This window comes from Mastomys coucha, unplaced genomic scaffold (assembly GCF_008632895.1).
Source record: "Mastomys coucha isolate ucsf_1 unplaced genomic scaffold, UCSF_Mcou_1 pScaffold21, whole genome shotgun sequence".
Taxonomy (NCBI): Eukaryota; Metazoa; Chordata; class Mammalia; order Rodentia; family Muridae; genus Mastomys; species Mastomys coucha.
In genome coordinates this window covers 35278877-35293730 of record NW_022196904.1, presented here as the reverse complement: position 1 = coordinate 35293730, position 14854 = coordinate 35278877, and the positions used below count along the sequence as shown (strand labels likewise).

General features: G+C 51.4%; 3 protein-coding genes across 5 annotated transcripts in view; all 3 read right to left on the bottom strand.

Moving 5' to 3' along the window:
• Positions 1-2377: 2377 nt before the first annotated feature.
• Positions 2378-6816, bottom strand: Klk10 (kallikrein related peptidase 10). 2 transcript variants are annotated; one of them, XM_031386325.1, is made up of 6 exons: positions 6664-6816; positions 6190-6316; positions 5024-5207; positions 4204-4478; positions 3468-3601; positions 2378-3044 (listed from the first exon to the last, which is right to left on the bottom strand). In XM_031386325.1, exons 2-6 carry the CDS (start codon positions 6278-6280, stop codon positions 2892-2894), a joined length of 837 nt encoding a protein of 278 aa, XP_031242185.1. In that variant the 5' UTR covers positions 6281-6316; positions 6664-6816; the 3' UTR covers positions 2378-2891. The 2 variants fall into 2 exon arrangements, with proteins under 2 accessions (XP_031242185.1, XP_031242184.1); XM_031386324.1 differs by having other exon boundaries at positions 6594-6703.
• Positions 6817-8601: 1785 nt separating this feature from the next.
• Positions 8602-13152, bottom strand: Klk11 (kallikrein related peptidase 11). Its single transcript, XM_031384292.1, has 6 exons — positions 12913-13152; positions 11228-11302; positions 10730-10886; positions 10013-10278; positions 9381-9517; positions 8602-9073 (listed from the first exon to the last, which is right to left on the bottom strand). The coding sequence occupies exons 1-6, from the start codon at positions 12962-12964 to the stop codon at positions 8921-8923; spliced, it is 840 nt and encodes a 279-aa protein (XP_031240152.1). The 5' UTR covers positions 12965-13152; the 3' UTR covers positions 8602-8920.
• Positions 13153-14183: 1031 nt separating this feature from the next.
• Positions 14184-14854, bottom strand: part of Klk12 (kallikrein related peptidase 12) — a 32588-nt gene continuing 31917 nt past the window's right edge. For both annotated transcript variants that reach the window (XM_031386322.1, XM_031386323.1), the window contains exon 6: positions 14184-14504. In XM_031386322.1, coding sequence (XP_031242182.1) covers positions 14349-14504 — 156 coding nt within the window. In that variant the 3' untranslated portion in view covers positions 14184-14348. The remainder of the gene's footprint in view (positions 14505-14854) is intronic.

The window sequence follows — 14854 nt, the reverse complement described above, 5'->3', positions numbered from 1 at the left end:
CTGGGGATGAGGCAGGAAAGGAAAATGGCGGAAGAGGGATTCTTTGCTCCAACGTCTAGCTAAAGTGTCTCACTTGCTGAGAGTCAGGGATTCCAGCACAGTCAACCATACTGAGTTTTTGTTTATTTATTGTTTTAAAGTCACATATATTTGTACATGTCTGTAGGTGGGTATACGGATGTAAGTGCAGGTGCCTGAGAAAGCCTGAGGCATCTGACCCCTTGTGTGCTGGGAACTAAACTGAGGTTCCTCTGTAGGAGCAGTACACACTCTTAACCACTGAGCCATCTCTCCAGCTGTACTGGCTGGTTTTTGTGTCAACTTGACACAAACTAGAGTCATCAGAGAGGAAGGAGCCTCGGTTGAGGGAACGCCTCCACAAGACACAGCTGTAAGGCATTTTCTTGATTAGTCATCAATGGGGAGGGCCCAGCCCATTGTGGGCGGTGTCATCCCTGGGCTGGTGGTCTTGTGTTCCATAAGAAAGCAGGTTGAGCAAGCCAGTAAGCAGCACCCCTCCATGGCCTCTGCATCAGCCCTTGCCTGCAGGTTCCTGCCCTGTTTGAATTCCTGTCCTGACTTCCTCCAATGATGAACAGTGATATGTTAGTATAAGCCAAATAAGCCCCTTTCTCCCCAACTTGTTTTTTTGGTCATGGTATCTTGTTGCAGCAATAGAAATCTTAACTAAGACATCAGCCCATATTTTAAATATTTGCAATTTTATGTGTATTATTGTTTTGCCTGCATGAGTATACCCCACACGAGTACCTGGAATCCAGAAGAGAACATCGGAGCCCCTGTAACTGGAATTACAGCTGTTTGTGAGCCGCTGTGTGGATGCTAGGAGTTGATTCCAGGTCCTCTGGAAGAGCAGCCAGCACTCTCAACTGCTGAGCCATCTCTCCAGACCTTTCTCTTTTATACGTTTGTTAATTTTGTGTGTATTCCTGCACATGCACACCACAGTGTAGGTGTGGTAGTCAGAGGACAATTTGCAGCGTCTGCTCTTTCCCCACATCTGTGCGACCCATGGAGCTAACTGACTGGTCCAATATTTCTTTTGTATAGAAACATTTTCAGAAAAGAATCCTAGAGTCAAAGTAATCCAGGCCAAAGGACAAAATGTATCTGACCTGGGCTTGGCCTCTCTCCTCGTCTAAGAATTTTCTGAGTCCCTCAGAGATGAGACTGTTAACTGTCAACATTGTAGGCAACTACCTTCGAAAGTCCTCCTGATTGGAAGTTGTACCATCTCTGCTGTCGTCCCACCAGATGACCCTAGCAGCCACCTTATGATCTCATTTAGATATAATGGCACAATTCTATTGATATAACCATATATATATATATATATACATATATATATATATATATATATATATATATATATATATATATATATATATATATATATATATATATATATATATGATGCTTACTTCAAAACCCATTGAAAAGCTCATTCTGACTATTGTGAAAACCAGCGAGTTTGTTCTTTGAGAAGCCCACACTCCTGGGATAGATGAGGTGGCTCAGTGAGTAAAATCACATGCTGGTAAGTCTACAACCTGAGTTTGATCCCTGGGATCCACACAGTGGAAGGAGAGCACTGACTCCCACAAATTGTTCTCTGATCTACACACACACACACACACACACACACACACACACACACACACAAACACTGTGCACTTGAACAAACAGATATGTAAATATAACAGAAAGAAGGCCATGCCCATGCCTTTAGATGTGCCCTGCTTTCTTTCAAAATGCCCCTCTTCCTTTTAACCCTCTTGCTTAAAACCTATGTTAAAAATTTCTTACAATAAACTCCAACTTGGGCAAGTAAGATGACTCCGTGGGTAAAGACACCACCAAGCCTGACATCCTGGATTCAGTGCCTAGAATGGAAGAACTGGCTCCTGAGGTGGTCTGTCCTCTGACATCTATGCATCATGTGCTCACATTCATTCGTGTAAATAACTATATGCTTCTGTAAATTAAGAAGATCTGTGAAGATTGCTCAGTGGGTAAAGGTGTTCACTTCCAGATTACTTGAATTCAGCTCTGGGTAGAAGAAACAAAGAACCAACTGCTTTTGACCGCCACACATCTTCCATGCTGCGTGCACGCATGCGTGCAGGCATGCACACACACAAAATAAATGTGATTAAAAAAAACCCAAAAGTCTCCAACTCTACTGCACAGTCTACCATCATGAAATCCAGTTTTACTGGAACTGAGGTCCTTAAAACATGAAAGGACTCTGGGAGGCAGTGTGGAGCCAGACTCTTCCTGGCTGCTGCTATCTATGAAGGCTGCCCTCTGCAAGCTCATTGGCTCTGATCCCAGACAGAGGCGCACACATTGGAGGTCAGATTGGGTAGTGTTTAATCAGCAATAACCAGATGGTATTCATGTTTCTGTGACAGTTACCATAAACATGCACACACATACACACAGGCACGTTCCATCATAGTCTCCATACAACATATGTAAGAGGTAGACAATTCATTGTCCCCATTTTTCAGACAAGGAAACCAAGGCTCAGAGAGAGAGAGATTACCAGGCTTGTCCCAGTCACACAGAGGAGGGAGGTAGAGGAAGCCAGGTTGAATGGCAGGTAACTTCTCTTAGAGACTCGGGGACTGCCAGCTTCCTTGGGGTACTTGAACTTTCTCAGCCGCCATTTTGACTTCTTCACCGGCTTCATTTTGGTGTCTTCACCCACTGAGTCATCTTACTTGCCCAGGTTGGAGCATTTATGAGCAGAGAACAGGGGTGGGCAGGGGGTGAGGGAAGAGGGTACATTCTCGGAGGTGTGGGCAGGCATGAAAGGAGGAGAGGGGCAGACAGATGGAGTGGGGATAAAGGGTATGAGAAGCCGGTCATTTGGAACGAATGGTTCTTCGGATCCAGGTGGTGTGTTTGCAGACATCTGTGTAGACAGCTGGGTGCTGGGCAGCACCACATGGGTAAATGCCCCATGAGAGGATGCCATGCAGGGTGTCGTCACACACCAGGGGGCCACCGGAGTCACTCTGGGGATGGGAGGAAGGAGATACCATGAGGTGAGAGCTGCCACTGCCTGGAGGGCTACTGTTGGGTTAGGATGCAGAAGACGCTGGGCTGGGGCTGGAAATATGTTAGAAGTTGGGGTAGTAAGGGGATACAGAGGTGATGTTGGCAAGTTGGGAGATGACAATGGAGATGAGATGGGTTTGCAGCCAGAACTGGCTCATCCAACATGAGAAGACTGAGAAGGATCAAGAGATAGGGGTTGGCTGGGTGAAAAATGGATTGAAGAAGTGGGTTGTGAAAGGGGGTAAAGAGTAGGGAGGACTGTAGATTGGGGAGGAAGGAAGGAAGGGACAGCAGATACAGCTCTTTCAGTGTCTTCCTGCCCACTCCTCCCCACCCCACCCCCATCCAGGAGATGGACTTGCTTGCTGATCTGTCCTTACCTGGCAAGAGTCTTGGTTTCCATCCGGCTCAGCACAAATCATGTTGTTGGTGATCACACCTGGGTAGAAGGTCTCACACTGCTTCTGGCTAAGGAGAGTGACCCTGGAACAGCTCAGGCTCCTATTGTACTTCACTGAGAACAGGGCAGTCACACAGGGACCAGTTAGCCCTCTCTTCCAGACCCCGGAATCCAGCCCCAAGCCTTCCTCCTGCATATCTAGGGAACCTAACCCCACCCCTCCACCCTTAGGCACAGAAATTCATACCCTTGTGGTCCTCCCTAGGTTTCCTCCCTCAAACTCAGGGGTCTAGATCCTAGCCTTCTCTCAAACCCAGAAGTCAGGCCTCAGCCCTCTTCCCACCCCCAACCTGGGAGTCTAGCCACAACCTTTCTCTCCTATACTCAGAGGTCCAGGCCCCAGCTCTCTGACCTTACATGGAAGTGTCTAGACTCCAGCCCTCTTCCCCTGATTCAGGACTATAAACTCCATCCCTCTAATCTCAGATCCAAAAATCCAACCCCAGCCTTTGGAGTCTCCTGAGCCAGGGTTCACATTCTAGCCTCTTCCCTCAGACCTAGACATCCAGGCTTCAATCATGCTCCCTCAGATCGAGGATCTAGCTCTCACTAAGCCCTTCTCCCTTTGGACCCAGGAACCCAGGCCACAGGGTCCTCCCCAAACCCAAGAGTCCAGTCCTCTTCCCTAAAGTACACTCTCCCAGCCCAGTTCTTGCCTCTTCGGCTGGAGGTGGTCCCCCAGCCTGAGACCTGGCACTGAGACCCTGGCTGAGAGCACCGAAAGGGCAGTTGCACAGGATGCACGCTGGACGTCAGCCTCACAGGACTGCTCAGTTTCAGCATCATGAGGTCGTGTTCATCTGAGCGGTGTGGCAAGATGGGGCCTGAGCAAGGCTGGTACTTGGGGTGGAAAACAGGGGAACTCGCTGACCGCAGTTGCTCCTTCTGGAAAAGCAGCAAGTGGTCATCCCCGACTCGAGCCCTCAGAGGCCTGTGGGGGAGGAAGAGCAGTCTGATGAAGGCAAAGCCTTCATGGAGACAGAGCCTGATCTCAGTCCTTGGGTTAGAAGGTGGAGAAGTGAAGTGGGCTCCTAAGATCGGAGGATCTCGGGGAGGAGCTGGGGCTGATGCCCAGGGACTGATGGAAGAGGCTGGAGACTGGACCCCTGGTTGTGAGGGAGGAGAGTTGAGGACTGAAAACCCTGGGTTTGAGGGAAAAGAGTAAGAGTTTGAGGGTTGAAGGCTGAACATCTCAACTCTTTGGTATGCCCACCTCTCCTTTCTTCTCCTTTCTTCGTGTCACCTGGTCCTTTCTTCCTGCTTTGCAGGCATATGAGGGGGCTACAGGTCTTAAATACTGACTACAATAGGCCCTGGCTTCTATGGACAGGCACGATGGGCTCGCAACGTCCCGCTCAGGCGTTGCAGCTTGGATCCTGCCTCTTTTGTAGGATGGTTGCCACCCCTAACCTGACCGAAAGCTGGGCGAGTGCCTGGGCCCCATCCTCCCCACTCCTCCTCTGAGTGGTTCCTTACTTATTTCTCCAGCAATGTGCGGCTGTGAGCACCCAGTTCTGGTCCACGAGGACACCCGCGCATTGGAACTGGAGGTTATGGAAGAGGGAGACCTGCCAGGGATGAAAGTCACGCGTGCACAGGGCGCCGGAGTCCTCGAGGTCCACTTGCGTGACGTTTCCCGGGAGCAGCAGAGCCTGAGCCGCTGGACAGAGAAGCGGGACAAAGGGATCAGGTTTCACCCGGCCCAGACTAGGTTCCGGGTTAGTGCTGCACTTCTCAGGATTGGCCCCTAGAGGGAGGAGCTGAGTTGCAAGCCGTGGGAAAATTAGAGAACTCTGCGAACCAGCCGCTGAGGAATGAAAGGGCAAGAGGGGTTAGAATAGAATGGGACTAAGACATCCCAGGGCTGAGGATGGAGTGGGAGTCGGATTGGGGGTGGGGGTGTGTGGGTGTTCAGGAAAGGCAGGGATCTAACCTACAGGGCTGAGACCAGATGCGAGCCTAGGCAGAGCACGGTGCAGAGGGAGTGCGCTAGGTAAGGGACGATCAGGGGGGTACAGAGGGGCAGAGACACCGTGGAGCAGTAAGAAGGCAGAATACAAAGAGGTGGTAAAGGGAACAGTTAACACGGAGCAGGAGACAGAACACACCGTGAGGCAGTGGGGAGCAGGAGACAGGACACGAAGTGGGGCAATGAGGAACCAGTGCGGCGATGAGGAGAAGACAGAGACAAGGTTCCAGCAAGAAATTGGGCCAGAATGCTGAAAGGCGCTAGACAAATGGGAAGGGATGTGCAAGAGGGAAGGGAAGGTCTAGTCCAAGGATGGGAAGGTGCTCCAACACTGCACAGCAGGCTAGGAGTATTGTAGCACCTCCTTTAGGAAGAGGGAGGGATGCAATGGGTCTCCAAGGGGTGAGAAGAAGGCGTGCGAGGCAGGAGAGGTGAAGAGGCAAGGCAGGAGAGGCAGAGAGGTGGAGAAGCTGATGGAACGAAGGGGCTGGGTTCTCTTAACAGTTGGGCGCGGCATCTGGGGACAGAGCCCACCCGAGGGTGGATCCTACTTGGGATGTCCATGTGGGTGCCAGGCCCCCAGGAAGGCGAGCTGACTATGGTTGCAATGGCAACATTCCCTCCACCTCCGGTCCTGGCCCTTCCCTCCTGTCGCCCCCGGCCCCAGGCTCACCCCAGAGTTGCACCATCAGTAGCGGCAGCAGCAGCTTCACCAGGGACAAGGAGCCAGAGGCAGAGGAGAGGTGAAGAAGCGGGACCCTCATAGCTGATACCTGGCTTGCAGAGGCTAGAGTGGAGGACTAAAACAGATGCTTGGTCAAGACCCCCTGCGTCAGCACACCTGAACCACTTCAGTGGGGCCCTCTCCACAGGCCTCCCAAGACTCCAGTCCTTGCTCCTCCAGAAGGGAGCGATTTGTGCATCTAGCCTTTCTTGGCCACCAGCCACGCTGAGCTCCACACTCCTTCGTGGGTGGGTAGGGGTCCTGCTCAGAGCCTGTGGGAACCTCTTCCTAACCTCAGAGCTGAGGGACTTCCCCATACTGCAGGGAAATCAGGGCTAAGAAAGAGTTCCTGCCTGTTGCCCGAGGGTCTCCACCCATCCTCTTGCCGTCCACCCCAATAGGGTGGAGTGCATCCCGCTTCACCTGAGAGTCGCCAGTAAGAAGAAAGGAGGAGACTCAGAAGTGTCTCTTGCCCTGCAGTGAGGGCTGCAAACGATTCTCTGACCAGGGACCCCTGGCCAGACCTTCCCTTTTAACCCCCAAGATCCCGGAAGCTTCCCCCCACCCTTCCCCTTAGGGATTCACTCCCTCTCTTTCCCTCTCCCTAATTATAACGTGGGTGGGGCTGGCATTCAACCAGGGCCCCAGATTCCTGCTCTGGGAGGGGCCCTGGAATACAGGCTTCTGCCAGTGACAAGAATACCTTTTGGAGCTGGCTTTCTTGGGGGTTCCCCCATGCCCTGTTCTGAGAAGTATTCCCAGGTGTGGTGGGAAGTTGGCGGGGGGGGGGTGCTATGTCTTCTGGAAGCTTGGGGTGATGAGATGGTGAGTGACGAGATGGTGAGTGATGGAGAGGAGAAAGGAAGAGGGGAAACAAAGAGGGGGCAAGGTATGCGCTGACAGGTGCCAGAATGCGGAAGAAGAGGGAGGTGGGCAGAGTTCAAGTAGGCAGAAGGAAAGAGTGGGAAGAACACAGACAAACTCCCAAGTGTCTAAACCAAGAAACAGTAGGCTCTTTGTGTCTCAGCATGTGCTTAGAGGGTGGGGGTGGGAAGCTGCAGCTTTGTGCTAAGCCTGTGTGTGAGCATCTTGTACCCTCCCTGTGTGTCTTCAGGTGACACGAGCTAGTGAATCACATCAAGGGACAGGCCACATCACCTTGGCTGACACCCTCATTTTGGGTGAGGAATAGGAGGCTCGGAGAGGGCTGTGACTCATAAGAGGTCACACGGCAAGCAAGTCCACCTAACAACTAGAGATGATCCTCTCTAGTTCCAGCCATCTCTCCCCAAGAGCTGAACAGAATGTCTGTGTTACCTGAGGCATCTTGTCTGTCGAGAACTGTGTTAACTTCAGAGGTTGCTTGGCTCAGCTCTGTCCAGATTTTTGCTACAGTGATTATGTTGTACCAGCCACCAGCTACTGAGAGCTACAGAGCATTCAAAATGTGTTAAAGATGACAGGAATTTCCTTTCTGCTTTTGTGTCCTTTGACTTCCTTTTGGCTAGCAGACACCAGTCAACACTGGCCTCCGTGAACTGAATCTGGCACTTGGAAAATGATGGTAGCCTCATATTCTACCTCTTACTCCATACATGAGGACACACTCACTGAGATTACACTTTTGCATGTACAATTTCTCATGTAGAGAGTGTGTTTTTTCTGCCTAGCCAGCAAGATGGCCTCCATCCGTGGGTACGGATGCTTGCCTAACAACCTGTGTTTGGTCCTTGGACCCCATATGGTGGAAGGAGAGGACTGACTCCTGCAGTTTGCTCTCTGCCTTCCACGTGTGCACCATGGCATGAGCCTCTCCCTGCCCATCCCCGAAAAAATGAATGAGTAAATAAATGGAAAGCAAAACTAAACTAAAACTAAAAAAAAATTAAAATTAACATAAAAAGAAAATGAACTGAGCTTTAATGTGATATCGAGTTGCTAACTAAGAGCTACTGGGCTTTTAAATCCTCCAGACTTTCATGTCTCAGCTGTGTGGCTGTGAGCATGTGCCTTCATCTGTCTGTGCCCACTTTCATGTCTGCAAAGTGGGTAGAAAAATAGGACCAGTCTCCTAGGGGTTTGCGAGCATTCAGTTGGATAGTAACATTTGAAAGATCTTTGGAGGGGGAGGGCTGGAGAGATGCTCAGCAGTTCACAGGACTTGCTGCTCTTACTGAGGACCAGGGTTTGGTTCCCAGCACTCATATGGCAGCCAGGGGATCTGCCTTCTCCTTTGGACTCCTCAGATACCAGGCAGGCATGTGGCAGACAAACAAATATGCAGGCAAATTCTCAAACACATATGACATTTAAAGAGCCTCTGGATCAGGATTAATATGCAGCTGGCACTCAGTAGAATCATTTATCATTTAACAAATATTTATTGAAACCCTGGAATATGCCAGGGACTGTCTTCGAAGCTGGGAACAAAACAACAAAAAACAACCAAACAAACAAAACCAGTGATGATCATATCCAGAGTCACAATTTAGTTCAAGTCAGGATTTGATTCCAAGCCGCAGGTCGATCATCAAGTTAGAGCATCCCAATACTATACTCATGGTAGGTTGGAGAGAGTACATGCAAGGGTCCCAGCTGAGGACTTCTTAGGGCAGAAGGAAGGGAAGTCAAAGCATTAAGAAGAGGTTGGGGAGGTTGGGCAGAGGGAAGCAGGCCCCCTCTAATTGTTTCTCATAACCTCGTGGATCCACTCAAAGTATTTGCAGACTTTCGTATAGACACCAGGCTTTCTGGTGACTGCACATGGGTCCTGACCCCAGGAGATGATGCCTTGAAGAGATCCATTACAGACCAGAGGGCCTCCAGAGTCACCCTGGTACAAGAGGAGACACAACCTGTTAGAATCAAGTGGTGTGCTTGGGAGGGGGTGAGGATGGGGGTGAAGGCAGGTGGAGGAAGAGGTTGACAGTGAGAGGTTGGGAGATGGAGGTGAGATTCTGGGTGAGAATATAGATGGAGTTAGGGTCCAGAGGTTCTTCATGGGTGATAGAGTTGGAGATGAGGGTAAGCATGGGGAGGCAGGGTTGGATATGGTTGTTGTCAGGGCTGGAGATGTCAGTAAAGATGTGACAGAGGTTGGAATGGGTATGTGGCTGGAGACCCAGCCCCTGCCTGCTGACCTGACAGGAGTCCTTGCCCTCTTTCCGAACACTGGCGCACAACATGGTGTCTGTGATGTTGCCCGGATAGGCCCTCTCACACTCCTTGTGTTCGATGATGGAGACATTGGCACATCTCAAGGAATGAGGCAGGCGCACTGTGGGGACAGCCATGGAGGGTGTGAGCAGCGATCACCTGATTTTCCAACCCCACCACCACAGTAGCCAGCACCTGGGACAATCCTTGCCCTTACCCATTTCTATGCTCGTAACTGTAGCAACAGCAATGCTATGAGTAAATTCTTCCTACCGCTTGCCCCCTATGCATTACCTCTGACCCCACTGTGGTAGGTGGATATGATTATTCTTTTAGAAAAAACACCAAAGTTCAGAGGGGTAAAGCCACCTGCTTTAGATCCCACAACTGGAAAGTTATAGATTTTGGAATCGCATCGATCTCACACCTGTCTCACGCCTGTCTCACACCTGTCCCAGTCTCAGAATTTCTCATCTTCCCTTTAGCTCATCCCTCTCCTGAATGCCCCAGGTAACCATGACTCTTGAGTGACTCTGATCTTTCTGAAGATTCATCTGGCCTCCTTTCCCCACATCCCGTCTCCCACCCTGATCACGTTTCCCTCAGGAGCCCCTACACTGGGGGCTGGACGTGGTGCCCCATCCGGAAATGAGGCAGCTGGTGCCTGCAGTGACGCAGTGTGGGGACAGAGTGAGTGGTTGCACAGCTCGGGTAAGGAAGGCGGGAGATGACATCTTCACAAGCATGATGTCATTCCGATGATCTTTGTTGGGGAGGCTGTTGTTGAAGTCGGGGTGCGGGAAGGACTCAGTGGCTATCCGCCTCTGCTCACAGCCATCTGTCTTCTCCAGATTGTGCTCCCCAAGGAGGATCACGTAATGGCTGAGATGGGAGAAATGTGGTCAGAGGTAGAAATGTAGGGGGACAGGGCAGGGGTGGGGAGGGAGAGATGATGAATTGTACCTGTGAACACCCAGACCCATCCACCATCACTCACTCCTTCATCCTCATCCTAACTAAGGCCATCACCCATTCTAAGACCACCTCACTCCTTTATCACCAACCCAACTAGATCGTCATCATACAAACTAATGCCACTCCATCCCCAACCCCTCCATCTTCAGACCAACTAGGCCTCAGTCGTACACACTAATACTACTTTATCCTCTCCAGTCTCGATCATCCATGCTAACACCACACCATACCCAATCCCTCCCTTCACTGTTGCCACCCCCGATATGTTCTCTCTGGCCCCAGACCCTCTCTCCATCCATCTCTCCATCTCCAGCCCCCTCCCAGCCCCGCCCAGCCCCGCCCCAGCCCCCGCACCCACGGCTTGCGGCAGTGGGCTGCTGTCAGGAGCCATTTGGGGGCGATGAGGGTTGCCCCACAGAGAAGTCGTGTCTTCTGAAAGAGGGCCACCTGCCATGGCTGGGAGTGAGGCCTGCACTCATAACCCCTGATGATCCTCGTCTCTCCCCCTACATGCCCTGAAGGGGGCAAAAGATAAGATACAAGCATAAGAGGAGGTAGACTGGTAGAGGGACCCCAGAAATGAGAGTCGGAGGAGCAAAAGGGTAGATGTTCTCATTCCCAGCTGTCATGTGCTGGCATAAGACTATGCTTCCAGGTCATTAGTGGCTGTCCTAAGATCTGGAGGAGACCCAGCCCCCACCCCCCAAATTCCTCCTCTTAGACCCACTTGATTATGTCTGGTATCGCTCAGACTAGTTCATGGGAGTGTTCTCCAAGCAGATATCACCATAGTTGGGGGGGGGTGCTTAGAAATAGGAGAGGGAGGCCCCACCCTTCCCTCTAAGCTTCACCGTACCTGTTACCAGAGCAAGTGCAATGAATCGGAGAATCATCCTGGTTTGGAGTAAGCCAGGGCGGGCTCCAGGTTCCCCTGGGGACAAGGAGGGAGGCCTAATCACTTTAAGAGGCGGTCACCTGTTGGGTCTCTCTGCTTCTCAGACCACTTGCCTCCTTCCCTCGGGGGAACCTTCTGGTTCTCACACCAATCCCCAAGCCTGTAAGAAAAGCCTTCTGCTTCTAGAGTGGCCTTGGGCAGAGGCTTGGATCTAGGCTAGCAGCTTCCTGGATAGTGAGAACAACAAAGCTGCTGGGAGGGGCTCTGTTGGGCAAGGCTCCCTGCTCGCTCGATTTAAGCCGCCCGTGGAGAAGGAAGACCCCTGGAGAAATCTTAGAGAATATGTTCTTCGTCCTTCCATGAGAATCTGACTTGTTCCACGACTGGGAGCCCCACAAATGGGAGGACAAAGAGAAGGGGCTACCTACTGGGTAAGGACCTTATTTTTGATGTCCCAACATGCAGAGTATTGGGGACCTGTGAGGTCTGTCCACAACCAGTGAAGTCCCTCCCTCCACTTTGCTGAACTCCAGTGAAGGACAGCTGGACTGGGCTGGGTGTGGTTGGCTAAGGGACAGCTGGTGCCTACAGCTGCCCTAGCTGGCGGGGGTGGGAGAGAAGGGCAGGACGAAGCCACCTAAGGGGACAGAGGTCACTGAGTTTGAGTTTGGGGGCATCAGTCTGGAGGTGAGAGAAACAGAGAGAAGCAGAGTGTGGCCTCAAGTCCCTCCCCATCTTCCAAGGACAGATCAGAGGGGTAAATGCATGCTGGGACAGTAGAAGCCTAGCTTCTAGGATGGCAGTCTTCTGGAATGAGTGAAGGTGGGGGTGGGGATGAGGGTGGGGTGGGGGAACCTTCCCTTCTCTCTTGGATTCATTCCTGGGCTCTGGGGATGGGGACTCTAAAGGGTGTGGTTGGCAGCTGCAGCAGGTTGGGTCTGAGCATTTGGTGAGAAGGCAGGCAGGCAGGCAGGCAGGCAGGGGTTGGCCCCCACAGGGGGGTGCTGGGATGACTGGCTTCTAGTCCTGACTTATTGCTCTGGGAGAGGGTTGTGTGGGAGCCCTCCCAAGGCAGCCTTGGGGTCTGGGAGACAGGATGTCACCTATCTGAGCCCCTCTCTTCCCTGTGGTCTCCTCTTCTTTTGTTTCCAGCAGGTCTCAGAGTCTCAGGCACCCCACATCTCTCTCTCCCCTCTATGTGTGTGATTTTGGTCTCTTTGTCTCTAGGTTTCTGTCCCTGCTTGTCTCCTCTTGTCTCAGCTTTACGTCTGTACCATTCTTTTCTGGGCCTCCCACTGTGCCTGTCTCTGTCTCCTCTCTTAAGGTCTCTATTGCTGTCTCTCCTCCTGTGGGTCTCTTCCTACTCACAGCCTAGGCCCAGTGGTCTCCTTGGCCTCCCTTCTCCTTTCCAAAGAGAGAAGGGGGTACCTGAGGTGTCACAGAGGCAGGGCTGCTTGCCAGTCGAAGGGGTAGGGGCAGGACGGTGGGGGGAGGCAGGTCAGGGCCTGTGACAGTCATGGCTCAAGAAAGGAGAGAGAAACCTCAGCGGGTGTGCCAGGGGCCCCAGGGCTCCTCTGTGGGTCTCCTTTCTCTGCTGACCCTTCCCCGCCTCCCTGGTCTCCACTGCCCAGGCCTCCGGCACTTACTGGTTTCTGTAGATATTTTCCCGTCACTCTTCAGCCTCCTGGGCCTCCTCATTAGATAGCTTCAGGTTCGAAGCCTCAGTTCTCCTAGCTTATGTTTTCATTTAGATCTTTCTTCCGTAGGCCTCCTTTGCCTTTCTTTCCTAGCCAGATGTGGGGCAAGGCGGAGTAGGCCCAGGCTCTGCCGGCAGCCTGCCTTGGCCTCAAACCCTACGGGCTCTGCCTCTTCCTACCCAGGTGACGTGGGACAGGTGACTCCACCCCAGGGAAGCTCAGTTCCCTACTCTGTGACATGGGGGTGCCTGCCCTGCCTTGGGGTGGAGTGGGGGATAAGATGCCAGGAGGATGCTGGGAAAGGCTACCATCCTGTGCTTTGGGGTCAGCATACCAGGTCCCCAGCACACTAGGTCCCTTCTTAGGTATTTTTTAGCAAGGCCCTCTTTTCTGCCTTCTGAAGAGAATGTGGAGACAGGACCAGTGGGGCAGGAATAGCCAACAACTGTAGCTGGGTTGTTTCATCTCCAGACTCACCTTGGACCATCTCTGACACAATAAAACATACAGGCTTTCCATAGCAGATGAAACAGATGGATATTATGGTTGCAGTCAGGTATAACACACCACCCCCACTCTGGTCATTTATATCCAGTTCACGAGAAGGCCAAAAGCTGGGGCTGGAGACATGGTTCAGCAGTTAAGAGCACTGGCTACTCTCTTTAGAGGACCTTGGTTCAATCCCCAGTGCACACACAGTGGCTTACAACCCTGTGTGACTTCAGTCCCAGGGGCTCCAAATCCAATGTCCTCTTCTGGCTTTAGTTGGCACTGCATTCATGTGGCTCAGAGACATACTTGCAGGCAAAATACTCATATACATCAATAATAATAATAATAATAATAATAATAATAATAATAATAACTACAATAATAATAATAATAGTAATAAATTTAAGGCCCAAACTTTTGATTTTAAAACAGATTCTCATTACATAGCCCTGGCTGGTCTAGACCTCACTCTGTAGACATGGTTGGCCTCAAACCCAGAGATCAGCCTGTCAAGCACTGGAACTAAAGACCTCTACCATTACTCCTGGATGTTTATTTTTGTGAGAGGGTCTCATAAAACTCAGAATGGCCTTGAACTCCTGATCCCCCTCCCCTTTCTTCAGAGTACTGAAATCGCAGACCTATGCAACCAAGTCCAGCAATAACTCCCACTCATTCTGTTTTTCTTCCCGTCTTCTATTGGATATTAAACAGACAGATGCAGCCCCTTCCCTTGGTTGTGTAACTTTTATTCCAGACAGTTGTACAGACCCCTCTCTACTGCTATAGGTAGACTCGAGGTTTCAAGAGTGGCGAGGAAGGAGACCTTGGTGCTCTGAGGGTCACAATGGTCCGGTCCCTAAGCAGAGCTCTGTGCAGACCGAGGGAGCCACTTAGTTGTTCCTGATGACTGTTCTGATCCAGTCCGTGTATTTGCAGACCTTCGTGTAGACCCCTGGAATGCCCTTTTGACCACACGGCCCAACAGATCCCCAGGAAACCAGACCTTGAAGAACCCCGCCACACACCAGGGGACCTCCAGAGTCACCCTAAAAGACAGAAATGAGATCGATGCTTTAAAAAAGTGGCTCCAAGCCAGGTCCTGGGAGAGAAGAGCACAGCTAGCTCACAGGAAGAACATGCTAACAGCTAGCCAATAGGAAGAAAGATGCCACCCTGACTAGGGGTTCTGGCCAATAAGTGAAGAGAATGCTATCTTCCATGCCCAACCCTAGAAAGGAGGGCTGCTCTACAATAGAAGAATGCTCTGAGGAAATTGGTTGGTCTCTGGGCCCAAGACAGAGTGGCATCTTTTAGGATGTGCAAGAGAGCATGGATACCTGGTCACACATTGACACAGTCAGCTGGTTTTATGACCTTCTTCACCCAACCTCTCTCT